Below are 19,240 nucleotides of genomic sequence, written 5' to 3' on the forward strand. Positions count from 1 at the left end.
GACCTTCCTACCAGAGGCCGGTATCTCTGCCACTTTGCATATAGCATACCTCGTGGCATACGGTGACTTACCCCTTCTCTGCTTGCAAGGGCCGACTTGCAGAGCTAGATCATCGTAGGGCACAACAAATTTCGTTTCATGTACTCTAAGACTCGTGCGCGGGTCGAATTAGCAAGTGTCTTGAAGAAGAGGATTGTAACGTAGCGAACAGAGCATCACGATCGTCGGCGACCGGTCCTCATTCATGCCGCACAAAGGCGTGTGTCGGAGAGCGCCCTGTATGTGCGTAGAGGTTGACAACTGCTGTTTTGGTAGCTTTGCGCGTATAATAGGGACTGCTATCCCCGTGAGTTCCTGGGGACGCCGATGATGATGGTCCGGGTGAACGAGAGACAACCGTCGTTTGGTAGAACTTCCGAATGTGGAAGACGCCTGTTTGATCTAATCTAATCTACATGATGGGCGAAACCCTCCGAGTGACCGTGTCGTGCTCTTCCTCTTCCTCCTCTGCTCATACACATACGAACAGCTGACGATGGACGATGGCAGCATCGGTGCACTGAACGACGATGTGCTCGACCTCATCGTCGAGGCGGCCTCCCTTGTCCAAGCTATCCCTGCTCTCTCCAGAACATGCCGAAGAATCAGGCTGCGCTGCCTGCCGAGTCTTTGCAGGGAAATTAACTTGCAAATCCGCGTTCCCATCATACCCATGACATTCATCCCCGAAGCACTGCGTACATATGTCAGGTACGCCATCGGATTCGTACAGATCAAATCATCCCTCACAGCACGTCGACCTCTACTAGCATCCTCCATTTCAACGACCTGTGCGAAGATATACCCCGTGAAGAAGATCTGCAAGACGCGCTCGAGCGTCCCCTGTGCTTCACAAGCAACCCCATCTTATGTGGAGCTTATAGCACGCCCTTCCTCGCTACCGCGTTGGAGAGCATGCCCCGACTGCACACTCTGTCGTTCAATCTCCTCTGGCAACCAATCCACGGCATCCCGTGGTCGGTCATGCAAATGGTCCTCGCTCTCCCTACCCTCAGAAACCTCGCAATCAATGGTCATCGGATTGCTCCCAGCCTGTCGCCAGAGGAGGAGCTCGTCCTTCACCATTGCGCACCTCTTACCTCCTTCCAGCACACCATGTCCGATTATCGTTGGTGGCGAGAACAAAATTATCCGGACGAGAGGCAAGCACTCTTGCTCGTTCTCAACAGGACCCACGCTACCCTCGAAACGCTGGCGCTCGTGGCGGACTTGTCGCCTCTCCACGAAATATTCACTACACCCGAGTGGCCGAACCTCTGCGAATTACGCCTCCGTGGCGAGTGCAAGACGACCGGAGACCCCTCCATCCCATTCATCACACTGTTTGCAAACATGCCCCGCCTACGACATATAGAGCTGAAGCTCGCGCAACCCAAGGGCGTCGATCCCCAGCCGTTCTGGCCGCCTGGCCTCCATGTTGTAGAGTGGCCGTGGCCGAATCTCCGCCACCTCACGCTCTCTTGTCCACACGTCGACGACCAAATCTACGGTGCACTTCCGTCGACGCTTGAAAGCCTCGCGCTGCGTTATACCCCTCATAAGCTGCGTAACGTACGGAAATTCACAGACGTGCGCTATCAGTGGCCACTCGTGAGGTCTTCGGAGATGCTGCAAATTTTACGACGATGCCGGTGCCCGCGCCTCACCAGTCTAGAGTTGGAATATCGCGAGGACGAGGCGAACGCAGAGCTCATGCAGCATATCGGCGCGTCGTATCCTGCGCTGACCTCATTCAAGCTGCTCAGGTATCGTGCGGACGATGATGCTGAGGCCGGCCCATTGGTGAGTTCACGAGTTTCATCTTCGACTCCTGGCACCGTGCAGCGCTAACACGATGCTCGGGTTGCCTGCAGGATCCACTCCTCCGCATGGTGGGAGCACATCCCCGCCTCCAGCACATATGTCTCCACGTAGACCACCCAGACACCACGGCGTCCTTCTACCACCCCACGGGATACAGATTCGAGATCGTGTACCACACAACTCGGCTAGAGTCATATTTGGCGTTGACACAGTCGCTCGCGGACAGCCTGGCGAGCGCATCAGGCCCGTCGCTGGAGACGATCACGCTCTGGGCGCCATACTTCTACTTCCCGTTTCCTTGGTTCTGGGAGGACTTTGCCGTGGTCCGAGACGATGCTACGGGGACAGGCATGCGCGCTCATCCCGTCAAGCCGCGTAGTCGCTCAGCACCAACTAATTGATACACTGTACCGCACACCAACACAGTAATACTTATCTCCCTCCGGCACGTCGGTGTCGTTCGGTTCCCGGCGTGGAAAGGTATCGTGTATGTCATAGGAGAGGACGCCCAAGTAGTACGAATTGATTACACCGTTCGTACACTAGCACGCACATATGAAATTCTCATCTACGCAATACTCACTTCGGCGCACGTTGGTTTCCTCGGAGGCGTTAACACCTCGACGAGTAGTTATCCCGGGGGCCACGAAAAGGCCTGCGCCAGGACCAGGCTCGCACGCGGGGTCAAACCCCTCCGCGTCGCGCGCGCCTGACCCGTACCCCGAGAATCTTGAGGCACACAGTGATTGTTCGTTGTCTTGAAGCACACATATAGAGACCTGGGGGGACATAATCAGCACGACGCAGTGAGACAATGCTTGCGAGCGGAAGACGTACAGTAGGGTGGAGCGATGTACGCCGGTGGCGCGAGGTTGCTCGGACGTATGCCGCGGTGTGCAGCTTCGTCCCGAAAAGACCCGCCCCGCACGTCGAGCCCGGTCGTATGCCGCACTTGTGAGCAGCGCCGTATCGGGTTGACGTGCGGTGTCGTCACTCCCGCGACGGGGCACATTGGCCCGGGGTACGGCTATCGAGAGGGCAGCGAGCGCACTCGCCGGAGGAACCTGTTCACAATGGGAGTCAGCGACGAGTTCGCTCGGCGCGGTGAGGGCGGATCACGTACATGTGGTCCTGCTACAGCGTGAGCTCAAAACATTGCCCTGGTGACAGATATGTGTCAGCCTACATAGAAGCGGGAAGCAGACAAGAGAAGAGACTCACCTGCAGGATGTCGACGTCCGCCGACATGAGCGCAGTTGGCTTCTCCGCTGCCTCACGGCAGCGGGTACTAGTCCCAGGGGCCACGAAGAGGCCTGCGCTATCCCTGGGGTCCGTCCACCCTCAACGGGGCCGTTCCTCTGCGGTGTCCTCATAACTGAGGGTGGGCGGGCTGCCGTCCCTCATAGCGGGTCCATTACCGCGTGGTGTCCTCATAACTATGAGGGGACGGTGCAGGAAGCGGGGTCGCAGAGAACCCCGCTGGGCGTCGGTCCTGGGGGACCTGAGCCCGCCGCGCGACCTCCGGCTTGAGGCCCGGAGTCGGCGATATCGACGCGCGCCCTGCAGCACGCGCGCCGACCTTGAGATAGAAGGGACTCACCTGGAGTCCGCGAGGATGCGCGGACGCTGCGTGCCCGGTAGGCGTTCGACAACACCCCTTGTGGAGTGGTGTCGCGCAGGGCGTCGGTCTGTGAGTACCTTCGCCCCTCACGCGGATCCCAGATGTTTACATGGGGCCCGACGTGGCGTGCGCGAGGAGGGTGTTGAGCCCCACTGGGTAGGGGTGCCGACATGAAGTCAGACACCCCAGCCCCAAGCGGGAGGATGGATGGGGTCCCACTGGGTAGGGGTGCTGACGATGGCTAGCACGGCATGTTAGTGATATGCGCGTCGGGTGGCACAGGAGGCACTCACTGTCTATAGCGTTGAGCAAAGCCGCCCACGTCGCCACAGTGGGCCGTTCGCTGCCGACCGCTGGTGGCGGATGCGACGCTGTGAGGGGGATGCGAGTCAGCAACCGCGAACGTACACCGTAGGGAGACGTGATGACTTACCGAGTGCATGAAGTGTTCTGAAAAACGAGCATGAAGGGTGATCAGCGACAACGCTACCGTCGCAGGATACGAGCGACCTTACCGTCCAAGCCCTCACGAGGGCGGCGCGCGCCTTGGAGACGACGCGCGCTGTCTATAGGCCTCTGAGGGACTTGAGCTGGCCGGTGTCGACCGTGAAGGCCTGGGGAGAGAGGAGGGGCGAGCAGGCCAGCTTATATAGCTTCGGGGAGCCCACCCCGGGCCTGAGCCGGACGGCATCCGCGCCCATCCGCGTGGGGGTCCCACAAAGACTTCGCCCAATCCGGACGCCTTTGTGCCGCGTGCTGGTATGTTCTCATGCTGGGTTTCAACGGGCGTATCGATGGGGGCGCGTGCCGTGTCCCCGACCTTCCAGGAGTGGTATGGGCGACCTGGGGTGGCGGGACGAACAAAAGGGGCGGTGGCCGCCTGCTGCGATGGAGCGCAGATAATCAGAAAACCGACTATCATATGGTGGGCCTGTGGGTGCAGAGCGGCGGCGCGCGCGCAGAAGCATCGCCGTCGGAGTCACGGAGTCGCGTCGTGTCTTCTGGGGCGAGATACTGACAATTGCCACCGAATCCAGGTGCGCTGGCGGCCTGCGGCGGCCCTGACCTCCAGAATCCCTGACCGACTGTCAGCAATTCTCCCGGTAGTCAAGAGGTATCCTGTGAGCTTGCAAGAGACAGTTGTTGCGCTCTCCGCTGGACACATTTAGCGTCCAACAGTGGCAGGGTGTTGTGGATACAGTCCGGGCGTTGCTTCTGTTCCCTCGTGGCGAAGGGCGGTTCCGATAAAATGCTATGCTCGTGTGTACACGCTGTACTGGGGTCACCTCGTGTCAGAAAGAACACGTACGAGCGAGCGATCGTCGGAGCTGCCTCTCTAGGTCGAGCGGCTCTGACCTGGTGACAGACAATCGTCAGCGATGGAATCCAGACTTTTCAGCGGATACGTACGATCTGCACTGATTACAACGAGGGTGCAGCGAGGAGCATTTCCGTACTCCCGTGCTTGAAGACTTACCTCCGGAACCCAGGAGGGTCCCACACACATCTAGTCTTGATCCCGCTAACAGCTAGATTAAGGTGGCGTCTCGAGTTGCACAGCTGGCGCAATCGTAAACGGATGCGTCCACGGTCCGAGATGCAAAGGCTCAGGAAGTGTCGTGAGTTTCCCTGTTTTCTGCTTGCAAAAACGAGTAGCTTTGCGCGAATAATAGAGAGTGCTGACCCCGTGAGTTGCTGGGCACGCCCATGATGGTGGTCCGGGGTGAACGTGAGACGACCGTTTGGTAGAACTTCCGAATGTGGAAGACGCTTGTTTGATCTAATCTAATCTACATGATTGGTCCATCGGGCGAAACCTCATGCGCTTCCTCTCTCTCCTCTGTTCATACACGTACGAATAGCCTGCGATGGACGATGGCAGCATCGGTGCACTGAACGACGATGTGCTCGACCTCATCGTCGAGGCGGCCTCCCTTGTCCAGGCTATTCCTGCTCTGTCTAGAACATGCCGAAGGATCAGGTTGCGCTGCCTGCCCAGTCTTTGCAGGGAATTCAACTTGCGAACGCGCGTTGCCGTCATACCCATGACATTCATCCCCGAAGCACTGCGTACATATGTCAGGTAGGCCATCGTGTTCGTACAGACCAAATCATCCTTCACAGCACGTTGACGTCTAACAGCATCCTCCACTTCAATGACAATTGCGGAGATATACCTCGTGAAAAAGATATTCGAGACGCGCTCGAGCGTCCCCTGCGCTTCACAAGCAACCCCCTCTTATGTGGAGTTTACAGTACGCCCTTCCTCGCCACCACGCTGGAAAATATGCCCCGGCTGCACACTCTGTCGTTCAACCTCCGCTGGCAGCCCGTCCACGGCATCCCGTGGTCGGTCATGCAGATGGTCCTCGCTCTCCCCACCCTCAGAAACCTCGCAATCAATGGTCATCGGATTGCTTCCAGCCTATTGCCACAGGAAGAGCTCGTTCTTGACCGTTGCGCACCTCTTACCTCCTTCCAGCACACCGTGTCCGATTATCGTTGGTGGCGAGAACAGAACTATCCGGATGAAAGGCAAGCACTCCTGCTCGTTCTCAACAGGACCCACGCGACCCTCGAAACATTGGCGCTCGTGGCGGAGTTGTCGCCTCTCAACGAAATATTCACTACGCTCGCATGGCCGAATCTCCGCGAATTACGCCTCCTCGGCGAGCGCAAGGCGATCGGAGACTCCTCACTCCCATTTATCACCCTGTTCGCAAACATGTCCCGCCTACGACGTGTGGAACTCAAGCTCGCGCAAACGGCAGGCGTCGATCCCCAGCCATTCTGGCCGCCTGGCCACAATATCGTGGAGTGGCCGTGGCCGAATCTCCGTCACCTCACGCTCTCTTGTCCACACGTCGACGACCAAATCTACAGCGCCCTTCCATTGACTCTTGAAAGCCTCGCGCTGCGTTATACCCCTCATATGCTACGTGGCAACGCCGTAGGCATGCGCTGTCAGTGGCCGCTCGTGAGGTCTTCGGAGATGCTACAAATCTTACGGCGATGTCGGTGCGCGCGTCTCACCAGTCTGGAGTTAGAGTATCGCGAGGACGAGGCGGATGCAGAGCTCATGCAGCATATCGGCGCGTCTTTCCCCGCGTTGACCTCCTTCAAGCTGCTCAGATACCGGTCGGCCGCTGACGCTGAGGCCGGCCCCCTGGTGAGTTTACGACACCCACCACTCATATGCTCACCCTGGCACCGTGTTGCGCTAACACAATTCCTGTATCGTCCTCAGGAACCACTCCTTTGCATGCTGGGAGCACATCCCCATCTGCAAAGAATCTGTCTTCACCTCGATCACCTCGACACTACGACTTCTTTCTTGTTTTACACGGGTTACAAATACAGCATTACGCACGACAAATTGCTGCTGGAAACGTTCTTGGTGTCGACGCAGTCGCTCGCGGACAGCCTGGCGGACGCGTCAGGCCCATCGCTGGAGACGATCACGCTTTGGACTCCGGACTCCGATTTTCCGTACTCCTGGTTCTGGAAGAGCTTCGCGGTCGTCCGAGACGAGGCCACAGGCGTCGGTGTGCGCGCAGAGGCAGTAAAGCCATGTGCAGAAGCAGTGAAGCCGCGCACTCACCGTCGTTGATGTACGTCCCATATCAGTGCATATGAGCCGGGAGCAGTCGGGTTGCTCACAAAATACAGGAGCTCCGCGTCACTTCACTCCGAACCCCACCCTCAAATATCCTTTTCTCATCCTTCAACCTACCCCCTCACTCGCACGGAGGATATATGCATAGGAGGTGCATGTACTCTGATATTGTTACTCGTTCGCTAGACTCGGATTGCCTGATGTATTGTGTTGCTGCAGCCCGTGGTTGTATCAGCTCGATCTTCGTCTATGTCGCTATGCGGGCGTCTCTCAGTACTGGCTGTGGGTCGCTCAGGATACAGCGTTATCTTGACTCCGCTGCCCTAAAGGAGTAGTATCATATACGCTGCAGACACCTTCGACAAGCTATCTGACCTGCAAACAGGAGCGGTATAGAACGTGTCGTTTCGTACACCACAATTCCGGTGGACGCCGTACCGTATTCGTTTCGTGCACGCACCTGCTCTTGACTTTTGTGTAAGCCGATAGCTCTCTCCTTATATACTTGAATGATCACTACAGTTCATTCGAAGGAGTCCAGAATTCGTACGCGCGGCTAATCCGCGAGTCGATTAAGAAGAGGATTATAACGTAGCGATTGAAAGAGCATCACGAATGACGGATCCTCGTTTATGCCGCGTCGTAAGTCGTGGGCTAATAACGCAAACTGGCAGATAAATAATGAAGACAGGTGCTGTGTGAGTAGCGTTACGCGTATAGCAGAGAGCGCTGACCCCGTGAGTTGCTGGGCACGCTGATGATGGTGGTCCAGGTGAACGAGCGGCCTAGACGACCGTTTGGTAGAACTTCCGAATGTGGAAATGCCTGTGTAATCTAATCTAATCTACATGATTAACCCGCTGGGAAAAACATCCGAACCGTATTACGGTCTTCCTCCTCCTCGACCTGAACTTCCTCTGCTCATGCACCAACAGCATGCAATGGACGATGGCAGCATCTCTGCGCTTAACGATGATGTGCTCGATCTCATTGTAGAGGCGGCTTCTCACCTCCAGGCAATCCCTGCTCTCTCCAGAACGTGCCGAAGAATAAGGCTGCGCTGCCTGCCGAGTCTTTGTAGGGAATTCAGCTTGCGATCGCCCGTCCCCATCGCAGCTAGAGGATTTGTGCCCGAAGCACTGCGTCCATATGTCAGGTATGTCATCTTATCCATACCAACCAAATTACCTCTCACGGCACGTCGACCTTCCCTAGCATCCTCCACTTCAACGACCGCTGCGGAGATATACCTCGTGAAGAAGATCTGCGAGACGCACTCGAGCGTGACCTGCGTTTCACCACCGACCCTCTCTTATGTGCAGTGTACAGTACGCCCTTCTTCGCTACTGCACTTGAGAGCATGCCCCGGCTGCACACTTTGTCGTTTAACCTCCACCGGCTGCCAATCCACGGCATCCCGTGGTCGGTTGTGCAAATGATCCTCGCCCTCCCCACCCTCAGAAACCTCACAATCAATGGTCATCGGATTGCTCCCAGCCTACTGCCACAGGAGGAGCTCGTTCTTGACCGTTGCGCACCTCTTACCTCCTTCCAGCACACCATGTCCGATTATCGTCGGTGGCGAAAGCAGGACTATCCAGACGAGAGGCAAGCGCTCCTACTTGTTCTCAATAGGACCCACGCCACCCTCGAAACATTGACGCTTGTGACGGAGTTGTCGCCTCTCGACGAAGTGTTCACTGCACTCGAGTGGCCGAACCTCCGCGAATTACGCCTCCGCGGCGAGCGCAAGGCGATCGGAGACTCTTCACTCCCATTTATCAGCCTATTTGCAAACGTGCCCCGCCTACGACATATAGAACTGAAGCTCGCGCAACCCAAGGGCGTCGATCCCCAGCTGTTCTGGCCGCCTGGCCACGATATCGTGGAGTGGCCGTGGCCGAATCTCCGTCATCTCACGCTCTCTTGTCCACACGTCGACGACCAAATCCACGGCGCCCTTCCGCCGACACTCGAGAGTCTCGCGTTGTGTTATACCCCTCATATGATTCATAGTGTATGGAACGGCAGGGGCATGCGCTGTCAGTGGCCACTCGTGAGTTCTTCGGAGATGCTGCAGATTTTACGACGGTGCCGCTGCCCGCGTCTCACCAGTCTGGAGTTGGAGTATCGCGAGGACGAGGCCAACACGGAGCTCATGCAGCATATCGGCGCGTCGTATCCTGCCCTGACCTCAGTCAAGTTGCTCAGGTACCGTGCGGTTGATGATGCTGAGGCCGGCCCATTGGTGAGTTCACGATGTTTCATCTTCGACTCCAGGTACCGTTCAGCGCTAACACAATGCCCGGGTCGTCCACAGGAACCACTCCTCCGCATGATGGGAGCGCATCCACGTCTACAGCACATATGTCTCCATCTGGACCACCCGGACACCACTGCGTCCTTCTACTATCCAACGGGATATAAATACGATATCGCGGAGGACATAACTCGGCTGGAGTCTTACTTGGCGTTGACACAGTCGCTTGCGGACAGTCTAGCGGGGGCATCAAGCCCGTCACTGGAGACGATCACGCTCTGGGCTCCACACTGCTACTTCCCGTACTCCTGGTTCTGGGAGAAATTCGTCGTCATCCGAGACGAGACCACGGGCGTCGGTGTGCGCGCTGAGGCCGTCAACCCGCGCAAGCGTGATTGATGTACGTTACAAGCATCTCTGTCCATGTTCAAAGCCGCACGTTGTTTCCCACACACGAACACCCCATGCGTTCTTTTGACGCACGGTTATCCGCCAGCACCGTCAATGTCTAGTATCCACTATTATTGTAAGTGACTCAGCGCGTTTCCCTCGTTCCGATTTCGGTCAGTTCCATGTTTTAGATCCCTGGTACCACGCGCGCAACGCGCCACCTAGGTATTCACCTAACCGTCCGGCGGCCCCGAATAGACCCACGCGTTTCAAGTTCGCATCTGACACACGTGCGCGTCTGCACACACTCGCTCCTTCTCACGCGCCCGATTTTCCTGCAAGTGCGTTCGAATCTGGAGCCACTGGTCCTAGTAGGCCCTTGTCTGCCATGATACCTTCTGGGAGCCCTTGGTGAGTACGCTAGTATTCCCGCCACAATACTCGTAGACTCATTGAATCGTTCTCGGGGCATAGGCTGCCCCGACTAGATCAGGCATTTAATGTGTTCTCAGCGCGGACGACCGGTTTATCCGTGCGTCAAGAGATGCACTTAGAGTTCATGATCGCCGTGACGGCGACAATAAGTTAAGCACGCGTCTGCAACGCTTTGAACACGTTCAGTTCCAATCCCTCGACTTCTCATGGGCGGTTTTAGCGTGGGTTTCCTAAACCAATTGTGCTCGTCTGGCACTGATCGGGTTTCTGACTAGTATTGCTACTGCACCTCCTATGACCTCCTCCGACCAAGCATGGGCCAGTTATTTTCATGGTCCATCAAAATCGCATCTTCGTTCATGCGTACGAGTCTTTGCAACACTTTATCAAATGGCAAGTGTACTACGACCGTTGTCCGGGGCATCCGGACACTTCAATAGGCTCACTAGCTGACACGTTTATCAGTTCTAGCCGGAACGACAGCGAGGCCGATACAGGACTCTCAAAATTGCCCTCAAGAGCATAGCATTGTCGTTGCCATCCCCCTGGACCACCTCTCCAGAGAATGTGTCGTAGACCCTGGAGCATCTGGAGCAGAACCTCGACGCTTTCGTTTAGTGGATGTTGCCAAGTTTCTCGACGCGGACAGTCTACAAGTCGTGGAGTTTCCTGCCATCCTCGACTCCCAAGATTCGAAGACCGACCTTTGCTCCATATCGCTTCCACTCTTCGCAGCGATCTCATATCCGTGGCGCGACCTTCAACTCCCCGCGGGGAGCTCAACTCCCTCATTCTCCGTTGCGGGCGCCCTCCACGCGGACCCCATCTCCATCTCTGTCATCCGCACAGCATGCCTCGCCGCCCGCGCATACAACTGCAACTACCTGTGGCTCGACCGTCTGTGCATCCTCCAAGCATCCAAAGAAGATAAGGACTGGCAGATCCAACGCATGTTCCACATCTACCGGCGATGCACGACGTGCCTCGTGTTCTCCGGAGGCCTCGTGCGCCTCGCGCGCCTCGACGATGCGACGTCATGGATCGACCGCGCATGGACGCTCCAAGAGGCCGTCGCTCCCCAGGACGGGACCGTCAAAGTCGTCTTTGCGCTCACCCATCCCACATACCGCGAGTTCATCCAGGAGCGGTGCGACGTAGAGAAATACAACGAACGCTGCCGCGCCGTCTTCACATCCGATCTCAGGTTCGACACCGAGGTCGCCCCACACGGGACATTTGTCGAGCGGGTCTTGGAGCCAGACAGGTCCGCGGTCAGCGACCTGAACATGCTGCGCGGAGAAATCCACTCCTGGCTAGAAGCGCTGCGCGAACACGGCCCCGACTTTCCCGACCTGCAGGCCCGCCTTCCTATCCGCATTCTCCGCGGGGTCGAGTCCCTGACGCTGAGCAATGCAGTCGCCTTTCGGACAGGACTACCACTTTGGACTGCGGCGTACACACGCTCGTCCTCTCGCCCTGTGGACATGGTGTTCAGCATTATGGGGCTGTTTGGCGTGCACCTCGACGTGTCGCGCTTCGGGAAGACGGACAGGCTGCGCGCAACGATTGCACTGATACAGGAGATGATGCGACGCCCGCGCGCAACAGCGACATGGCTCTATATCGCGCCCACAATGACGCCGTCCAAGGAGCTCTCGACGCTCCCCGAGATGCCGGAGACGAGTGAAAGTGGCCGTGCCTACATACACACGCCGAAAGGACCGGTGCCTGCTACGGACGCCATAGTGGTGGAGACGTTCTTCGAGTCGAGCTCATGGGACACACGGGGCGCGCCGCGAGGAGAAATGACCGACTCGGGGTATTTTGTGTTCTGGAGCAGGGCCGCGCCGATGCTAGTGGAAACCGCATCTGCCTGGAGGATGACTGGTGCTGATTGGGCTGTGGTACAGACAGTGTACGACGACCGAGAGGTCTGGGCAGTCGTCGTTGGGCGGAAGAAGAACTTCAACCGGAACCCCGATACGTGGAAGCACCAGTCATGGTCGGGAGAAGGACCCAGACCCGTCGGTTTATTCGAGTTGACGTTGATGCTCGTCGAGAAGCACGGGTATGAGCTGTATCATCGTGTGGGTATGGAACGGGAAATAGACGAGAGGAAGACGGCGGGGTGGAACTGGACGTACCGGCGCTTCCAAGTCGGAGGGCCGGGACGAGGGGAGAGAAAGAGATTTGGTGTATCATCTGCGGGGCCGGTTTATGCCCACGTCGACCGGGAGGAGGAACTCGCTTCTCTATATCAAGGATCGCATTTTGTGATTTACCAGTAGGGGGTAAAAGCTGCAGTTTTTTCCACAGATGAATGATTACTTTGGGAGGCAAAGCGAGGATGCCGAGCCCCGGGGAATAACCACAGGCTCGTCTCAAATATGCAGACTATAGACGCACCGCCCTCCATGACTCGAGAACTCATAAGCATAAATACTTCCAGCTCCAACGATATGACAGGACGGTGTAGAGGGAAGAAGGATCAATTTCCTGCGGGTGATATGACTACGGTGATCGGAGTGAACACAGGATCCCCCTGTGTCGCGCAAGCCAAGCACGGAAAAACGTTAGCAGTACAACACCACCGAGAGAGATGCGCCTCACCGAAAGGACGCTATCATATTGAACACGCACGGGCGCGGCCCTCCCACCGTCAATGTCCGCGTCGTCGCGAAGCACCCTGTACACCGCCCACGAGTAAGCGAGCCGCCCGAGCTTGAGCAGCTCGACGCATGGCCCGAGGTGCGGCGCAATAGTGTCCGCGGCACGATCCTGCACCTTCTGGTATTTTTCGAGGCTCGGAAACCAATATTCGAAGCTTATGCCGGCGACTGGGATATCCAGGTGCAGGTGGAGGATGCGGAGATGGACCAAGGGCTTGATGAGGAGGGCGATTGATTCCTGCATGATTTCGGAGTCAGAAAGAGAGCACACATCCGTGGATTGAAGGAGCGATGGTAGGAAAATCAACCTACCACATCGACATCGGTTGCGTCCGAGGCACAATAGCGCCGGACCTTGAGAGACGTGAGCGCAGGGAACGCGGCGGTTATGTACCGCAGCAGACTGTATTCCTCGCCATCTTGATGGTAGTCGACTTCCAGTTCGTCGAGCTGGGGAATAGGGCAGAGGCGCAGGATGTGCAAGATGTACGAAGAGTACCGGCGTAGCGAAACAACCGGGAGAGTGTTTATTCCGTCCCACTCGCTCGGCCCGAGATGCGGAAAGTACTGAAGGGTCAGCCTGCGCAGCGTCGGCGGGAGATGTTGAAATAACTGGTCATCCGTGTTCGCGTACGAGATGACGAGGTGTTTCAGGTCTGGCCACGGGTACGTTGCGTGGAGGCCGGAGGGCCATATGGGCGGTGCGGGCACATGTGAACCCTTGGTGACACTGAAGCGCAGATCGAGAACACGGAGCGCCGACATATGTGCCAGCGCGGATATCAACGGGACAGGGCGGTCCTCCGCTGGGTAAAGCTCTCCACGGAGCCGAAGCTCACGAAGGACGGGCCAGGCAAGGCTAGATATGTGGCGAAGACTCGTTGGCTCGGTAGGTAGGTCGATAATCTGCAGAGTTCGATAAAGGCTTCCCAAGACGATACGGAGAGCATCGGCCTCCGGGGGATACCCCCGAGAGTTATGTCGGTAATCGCTAACGATGTAATGGAACGCAGTGAGGGCAGCAGGTGGATCGGTGAAGTTTTTGGTTTCTTTGGGAATGATTGGGCGGGGTGAGAACTCGTGGTGGTCGCAAGTGAACTCCCGCAAGTGTGGCACTGTCAATACGGCGTCTAGCACTGACCACGGAAGGCCATGTCCTTCAGCCCAGCAGAGTACCATGGAGACAGCATGCAAGCGAGGCATATTGCGCAGGGCGGTGCCCAGTTCACGGGGATTGTAGACGCCACAAAGGAGGGGGTCCATCGTGTGCTTCAGTAACATGCCTGGCCTCGTTATTTTACCTCTGTTGTCGCAATAGTCCATCATGGTAAGCGAACTATATACAAGGAAAAATGATGAGCGGTGCCAGCAAAAGCGCCAGAGGAGGTGGCCTACCGAATGTAAGGCCACAGCGACCGGCGCGCCTCGAGGGAGTTCTCGAACTCTACGGGATGGTATACTTTGATCTTGCAATGTCTGAATAGGACTGGCATGCAGAACTCTCGGATGACCTTGCATGTTCTCGAGAAAGATGTCAGTTCATTATGTGCCCCGAGTACGTCTATGACTGCCATAAGCATATCATGATTTAGCTGGAGCAGTCTGTGTCATGGCGATGAGTTCGCAAATACGGTGACGGAGAGTCTTCCAGACTTACGGGGGAGGGTCTTCAGAAGACATTGTGCTGCGTAGAGCAGGTAGATTGGTCTACACTAAAGTGGCTGATCGAGCAGACGAGCCGGGATTGTGACTAGATGGTGGCCGATTATTGACCCACCTAATAACCTTGAGGATGTGTTCACCTATGTATGATCCTTCGAGATTTTTCCTGCGCAAGCGGGGCGAAAGACGTTCAGGGACGCCACAAAATGGTGGTGGTGGTGCCATGGTAGTGGTATGAGGATCGCGTTCGGCGTCTGACGGCATATCCCGAAAAGTACACCCACCGCTCGGAAGCGCCGGCCCCAGTCGCTTCGCTCTCTCTCTCCAGTAAAGTTATCGCCTCCCCTCACTCATTATATTCCTATCCCACAGCTCATGCAGATTTTGAATGCACAGAATCTGACAGCCTAACAAATAAATGCGGCGTGTACTCTGGCAGTAAGTAGCAGTGATTACCGACAAACCCTCATATTGTCCCAATTACTCACCCATCGTGCTGAACTTTCCTAAGTCATCTATGTCCGATGATCCTGAATGGTTCATGCTAAATGGACAGTACATGCGCCAATTCTTCAACCGAGAATCATCAGAAGAATCACTAGGGTTGAACAAAGGCAGCAACACGGCCGAAAATGATCACGAGCTCTGCCAGATATTCTCGTTGAGGCACCCTTCATCATGGAGTATATTCTCGGAGGAATCAACTGTCTTCCGAGTGCTACGTTGCGCTCAGCAGACGCATCGTAGCGCGACGGCCTTGACGCCCGAACGACGCCTCCTCCCCCCGAGTCCCCGACAATTACCCATCACGGAGTGATGCTCGCGTTCGCTGCTTCTCCGCCGCGTCACGTCGTTCCGGTACGCCCGAGGTAGAGGCAATTGCTCGGTGTGACGCGACACTACCTCAACAATGCACTCCGCGCGGAGATACATATATGGTCCGCGAGGCGGGGGTGTGGGGTTTCAACAACCATGATCTCCTCAGCGACCCTCTCGATTTTCGGCGCGCTCGTCTTTGCCACAGGTGCTGCTGCACAAGCCACTGCCCCGCAGTACGGCCAAGTACGTGTTTAACTTCTGCTCACGTATACATTCGCTTACACCCGCCCTACCCGACCAGTGTGGTGGCCAAGGCTGGTCCGGCGCCACCGTTTGCCCCTCGGGGTGGGCGTGTACAGTGTCCAACCAGTACTACTCCCAGTGCCTCCCTGGCGCCGCCGCCCCAAGCAGCACGCCGGCCACACCGACCACCCCTTCCACCCCCGGCGGCGGTGGTTCGCCGACCTCTACCGCCAGTGCCCCAGGCAGCCTTCCCACTCTGGTTTCCGGTAACTCCTTCATTCGTGCTGTGGTACGTCGTATTGCACCCCCATCTCTCCATAACCCGTGTACTGAGTGAGCACTTAATACTGCAGGAGGACCCCAACTTCCACCAGTACCTCCGCTCCGAGGTTGAGGGTACCGCGGGCGACGCCGTACTCGGCGACTACACCACCGCCGCGCAGTTCCAGATCACCGGCGGCCAGCTCATCCAGGAGGTCGCGGACGGCACGAAGCTGTATGCTGTTGTCGAGGGCCGCTCCGACCCGTCCGTCATGAAGCTCAAGATGTCGTGGTCGACCGCGCCCGCGAGCGGCGCCAACGCCGGCACATTCGTCTTCTCCGGCGACACCGTCGAGTGGTCCATCCCGACCATCCAGCGCCCGCAGACCAACGTGAGTATCTTGCGTGTTTTGGCTCTGGAAGTGAGGCTGACGCAAGCGTGTGCAGGCCTGGCTCGTTTGCCCCGACGCCGAGGGCAACAAGGACGTATACATCAACCTGGGCAACTACGACTACATGACTCCTGCTGGGTGCGCGGACGAGACGATCCACGCGTACACTGGCGCTACGCCGACCCCGTGAAGAACGACGACCGTGCCAGAAGTTCCTTCTGTTTTGCAGGGGTACGTAGGACCTAGGATAGAGAAAAATGGTACAGCATCCTCAACGACGTACCCTGTGGCCTCTTTCAAAATCGCCGGCGAGTCATCTGCGGGCTTTTCATTGTTGTCATCATCGTATGGATATCGTACAGTGGCTCATCTTTTTGCAAATCTCGTCAAGACTTGCAGCAGGGAGAGCAAATAGTGACTCCCATTCAGTCGTGTTTGAGAGAGTCGCCCAAATAGCATTATGAAGTATCTAAGATTATCCACAACATTAACAGAGGACGCCATTAACAATCGTACTGCTCGGAAGCACTCACCATCCCACCGGCGAATCGATGTGCGCTGATTCAACGTCATCTGTCTTCGCGGAGGGATGGTACGAATCCTGATCGCTCCCGACCCTGTCGGCACGTTCCTCAACGGAGGTGCCGCGCGACGGCCTCGACGACGACATGTTTTTGAGTTCGATAAGTGCGTGGTTTCCACCTGATGTGCCCACAGACGAAGCCTAGATTTCCGGGTTCACGTCAGCCATTCCGAGTCTTCTACATAAAGCAAGCCTGCACCAAACGTACCCGATGGCCCCGAAGCCGTGCACCCAGCGACATTGGTTTGGTTGTCGGCGGCGGAGACACGCTGACTCCAAACGCGAGGTCGCTGCCATGGAGCTCCGAGTCGACCGTGGCACTCTGCGCTTGGATCGTACGGCGAGAGTTCAGGCTATATGAGCAAGAGCCTGAGGTGTCAGTCTCATGGCCGACGAGTTGGTCGAAGGGGCGTACGCAGCGAGGAGCGTGATGGCATACACTAAAAGGCAGCGGGTCAGATTGCGCGTTAGCACGTAGATGGACCGACCCGGGTATGATGCTTACGTTTCACTCCGGGGATACCGAAGACGCTATAGAGGTGTTTATCTGGCTGAGCAAAAGCCTTGAAAGTCCAAAGTCCGTCAGATGTATGTGGCAATGTAGAGCCTTTTTGAAATAATCGACATACCAATATCGCGGTGATGAGGTCAAAGACGCTGTCAGGAGGAAGACACGGTAGTCAGACCCGGACCTCGGTACGCTAACGAAAAAAAAAATGCACCCATTGAGAAGGCCTAGATGCTTAGTTTTAGTATAGTGAGACTATCCAGCCTGCTAGATGCAATGCGACATACCCGTATTGATGGAATACAAAATCAGAGTATCGATCACGGTGTCCGTCCTATGTATACGCATTGATATCATGCGCAGATAATATGCTGATATTAGACGAACCTCTTGAAACCCGTGCGCTTGCAATGCAAGACATGGATCAGAGACGCCGTCAGTAGTAAGTCCGATACCATAGCCAACGTGAACGCCGAAGGTAAAAGGCGCTACAGACAGGTCAATCACGATGTGAGTGTCACAGCCGTCGTTGCCGATAGGCTTTTCATACCAAAGCTACCACGTTGTCTGCATCGCTGGTGACGAATCTGGACGGCAGAGGTTCATATTATCAGCAAATGAGTATCCGCTCAGGATGCACCGCAGCTACACATACGTGATCGTGGTCGCGGCTGGGGTGAACAAAACCCAGGGCGTTAAGTTAAGTCAGTGACCTCGGAAACACGTCGAAGTGTGCGCTCTTCTTGCCTATGAAGATCGCTGCCGGCAGACATTGAACGTCAGTTTAGTGGACATGATGCAGGGTAGCGCCGAAACTTACCCAACTGTGCCAATGAGGATATGCACTAGACGACAATATTAGTATGTCTGCTGGCGCTCACGGGCTTATTACTCGCCGAGAGCACGACCACTATCCTGTAAATGCGGCCCCCAAGGATCCATAGGCGTCGTGCGAAGAAGCTGCAATATATGCGATTACCCGTCAGTCTTGCCTTTCGGATGGGTACCAAAATTGACACTGACCTTTGAGCTGTGACCATAGTTGCTCCCTACGGCAAGAAACCCATCGTCGCCGTCGATTCATCGTTGCAGCCGCGAGTCCACGCACCGAGAAAGAATAGAAAAGCTGCAAATGTGACGTGAGAACGGCCCAGAGACTTCTTGCTATACTGGGCATTATACTCACATTAAGCGACCTAGTAGAGCACTCGCATCAGTGGCATTCGAGACAACACGAAGTTGCGCATAGCTACCATAACGACCCCAAATCTTGCGGATCGAAGTAATCCGTGACCATGTAAGTATAACTGGCAGAAACGCACTTTGAGCGTTCGCTGAACTACATTAGTATACGAAAGAACGACGTACCACATGTGCATAGTAAATACGCTTGAAGCGGTTTCCAAGATCCTGGAGATAACATTAGTACAGTCGAGGCCCCCTGACCGCGCCGAAGTGAAATATTGCTTGCACTGTGACCATGACCTGTCAAGCGTAGGATAAGTCGTATAACCACAACGCAGCGAGTACAGTCATACCACGCCCTTCAGCCACGAAGGGTCCCTCGGGAACGTGCGCGCGTAGTGATAAGCCTGGTGAAGAGTAAGCCCATAGAGGCTGGCATCGTTGTTAGCGAATGTGTCACCATTCGAACAGATGTACTACACTCACATGAGTCCTAAGAATGTGCCGATAAGAACCGCTCCGAGGGTACCAGCAACCGAGGGTATATGAAGCGTAGAAGGCAAGGATGGAATTCCAGACAGGTCGATCGACACCTGAGTAGGTGTAGCCATAGCGTAGTAGGTGAGTAGCGCGTGGTATGTGTCCCAATAGGCCGAGTTTATGTACTGAGTAGCTCCGAACTGTCATGAGAACTAACGTGATGAAGGAGGTAAATATATCTTAGAACAATTTT

The 19,240-nt window shown here is 56.1% G+C and overlaps 9 protein-coding genes across 9 annotated transcripts; 5 read left to right on the forward strand and 4 right to left on the reverse strand.

Annotated features, from left to right (window-relative positions):
- The first annotated feature begins 550 nt into the window (after positions 1 to 550).
- TRAVEDRAFT_155075 (uncharacterized protein) lies at positions 551 to 2,407 on the forward strand. The gene is made up of 3 exons (XM_008045652.1): positions 551 to 750; positions 810 to 1,842; positions 1,914 to 2,407. Exons 1-3 carry the CDS (start codon positions 713 to 715, stop codon positions 2,262 to 2,264), a joined length of 1,422 nt encoding a protein of 473 aa, XP_008043843.1. The 5' UTR covers positions 551 to 712; the 3' UTR covers positions 2,265 to 2,407.
- Positions 2,408 to 3,660: 1,253 nt separating this feature from the next.
- Positions 3,661 to 4,991, reverse strand: TRAVEDRAFT_52672 (uncharacterized protein; the record flags this gene model as incomplete). Its single annotated transcript, XM_008045319.1, has 7 exons — positions 3,661 to 3,725; positions 3,778 to 3,855; positions 3,918 to 3,934; positions 4,504 to 4,561; positions 4,794 to 4,840; positions 4,895 to 4,902; positions 4,962 to 4,991. 7 exons carry the CDS (start codon positions 4,989 to 4,991, stop codon positions 3,661 to 3,663), a joined length of 303 nt encoding a protein of 100 aa, XP_008043510.1.
- Positions 4,992 to 5,326: 335 nt separating this feature from the next.
- TRAVEDRAFT_31649 (uncharacterized protein) lies at positions 5,327 to 5,633 on the reverse strand (the record flags this gene model as incomplete). Its single annotated transcript, XM_008045203.1, has 1 exon — positions 5,327 to 5,633. A coding segment is annotated over exon 1 (248 nt), but the record flags the coding sequence as incomplete, so codon positions are not given.
- A 264-nt stretch (positions 5,634 to 5,897) lies between these two features.
- On the forward strand, positions 5,898 to 7,214 carry TRAVEDRAFT_155079 (uncharacterized protein). Its single transcript, XM_008045653.1, has 3 exons — positions 5,898 to 6,653; positions 6,732 to 7,095; positions 7,154 to 7,214. The coding sequence occupies exons 1-2, from the start codon at positions 6,210 to 6,212 to the stop codon at positions 7,092 to 7,094; spliced, it is 807 nt and encodes a 268-aa protein (XP_008043844.1). The 5' UTR covers positions 5,898 to 6,209; the 3' UTR covers position 7,095; positions 7,154 to 7,214.
- Positions 7,215 to 8,041: 827 nt separating this feature from the next.
- Positions 8,042 to 9,759, forward strand: TRAVEDRAFT_133379 (uncharacterized protein; the record flags this gene model as incomplete). The annotated part of the gene is made up of 2 exons (XM_008045654.1): positions 8,042 to 8,256; positions 8,316 to 9,759. The coding sequence occupies 2 exons, from the start codon at positions 8,042 to 8,044 to the stop codon at positions 9,757 to 9,759; spliced, it is 1,659 nt and encodes a 552-aa protein (XP_008043845.1).
- Positions 9,760 to 10,499: 740 nt separating this feature from the next.
- TRAVEDRAFT_40167 (uncharacterized protein) lies at positions 10,500 to 13,089 on the forward strand (the record flags this gene model as incomplete). The annotated part of the gene is made up of 4 exons (XM_008045231.1): positions 10,500 to 10,548; positions 10,804 to 11,339; positions 11,403 to 12,398; positions 12,766 to 13,089. The coding sequence occupies 4 exons, from the start codon at positions 10,500 to 10,502 to the stop codon at positions 13,087 to 13,089; spliced, it is 1,905 nt and encodes a 634-aa protein (XP_008043422.1).
- Positions 13,090 to 13,157: 68 nt separating this feature from the next.
- On the reverse strand, positions 13,158 to 14,455 carry TRAVEDRAFT_133990 (uncharacterized protein; the record flags this gene model as incomplete). The annotated part of the gene is made up of 2 exons (XM_008045655.1): positions 13,158 to 14,190; positions 14,265 to 14,455. Coding segments are annotated over 2 exons (1,224 nt in total), but the record flags the coding sequence as incomplete, so codon positions are not given.
- A 1,033-nt stretch (positions 14,456 to 15,488) lies between these two features.
- On the forward strand, positions 15,489 to 16,421 carry TRAVEDRAFT_133420 (uncharacterized protein; the record flags this gene model as incomplete). Its single annotated transcript, XM_008045656.1, has 4 exons — positions 15,489 to 15,578; positions 15,637 to 15,867; positions 15,932 to 16,231; positions 16,287 to 16,421. The coding sequence occupies 4 exons, from the start codon at positions 15,489 to 15,491 to the stop codon at positions 16,419 to 16,421; spliced, it is 756 nt and encodes a 251-aa protein (XP_008043847.1).
- A 339-nt stretch (positions 16,422 to 16,760) lies between these two features.
- On the reverse strand, positions 16,761 to 19,118 carry TRAVEDRAFT_52676 (uncharacterized protein; the record flags this gene model as incomplete). The annotated part of the gene is made up of 20 exons (XM_008045320.1): positions 16,761 to 16,955; positions 17,023 to 17,167; positions 17,230 to 17,254; positions 17,320 to 17,377; positions 17,444 to 17,471; positions 17,537 to 17,549; positions 17,610 to 17,656; positions 17,710 to 17,810; positions 17,873 to 17,909; positions 17,978 to 17,993; positions 18,143 to 18,167; positions 18,204 to 18,282; positions 18,346 to 18,371; positions 18,431 to 18,448; positions 18,509 to 18,518; positions 18,645 to 18,661; positions 18,691 to 18,732; positions 18,769 to 18,807; positions 18,861 to 18,939; positions 18,994 to 19,118. The coding sequence occupies 20 exons, from the start codon at positions 19,116 to 19,118 to the stop codon at positions 16,761 to 16,763; spliced, it is 1,125 nt and encodes a 374-aa protein (XP_008043511.1).
- Between the last annotated feature and the right edge of the window lie 122 nt (positions 19,119 to 19,240).

Source organism: Trametes versicolor, assembly GCF_000271585.1.
Source record: "Trametes versicolor FP-101664 SS1 unplaced genomic scaffold TRAVEscaffold_12, whole genome shotgun sequence".
In the NCBI taxonomy this organism is placed as follows: domain Eukaryota; kingdom Fungi; phylum Basidiomycota; class Agaricomycetes; order Polyporales; family Polyporaceae; genus Trametes; species Trametes versicolor.

Excerpts from the sequence above, each read along its gene's own strand:
- TRAVEDRAFT_155075 (XM_008045652.1), top strand. The coding sequence starts at position 713 with ATGACATTCATCCCCGAAGCACTGCGTACATATGTCAG. Across the intron at positions 751-809 it reads GCACTGCGTACATATGTCAG|CATCCTCCATTTCAACGACC; the intron begins GTACGCCATCGG and ends GACCTCTACTAG. Across the intron at positions 1,843-1,913 it reads ATGCTGAGGCCGGCCCATTG|GATCCACTCCTCCGCATGGT; the intron begins GTGAGTTCACGA and ends GGTTGCCTGCAG.
- TRAVEDRAFT_155079 (XM_008045653.1), top strand. The coding sequence starts at position 6,210 with ATGTCCCGCCTACGACGTGTGGAACTCAAGCTCGCGCAAACGGCAGGC. Across the intron at positions 6,654-6,731 it reads ACGCTGAGGCCGGCCCCCTG|GAACCACTCCTTTGCATGCT; the intron begins GTGAGTTTACGA and ends TATCGTCCTCAG.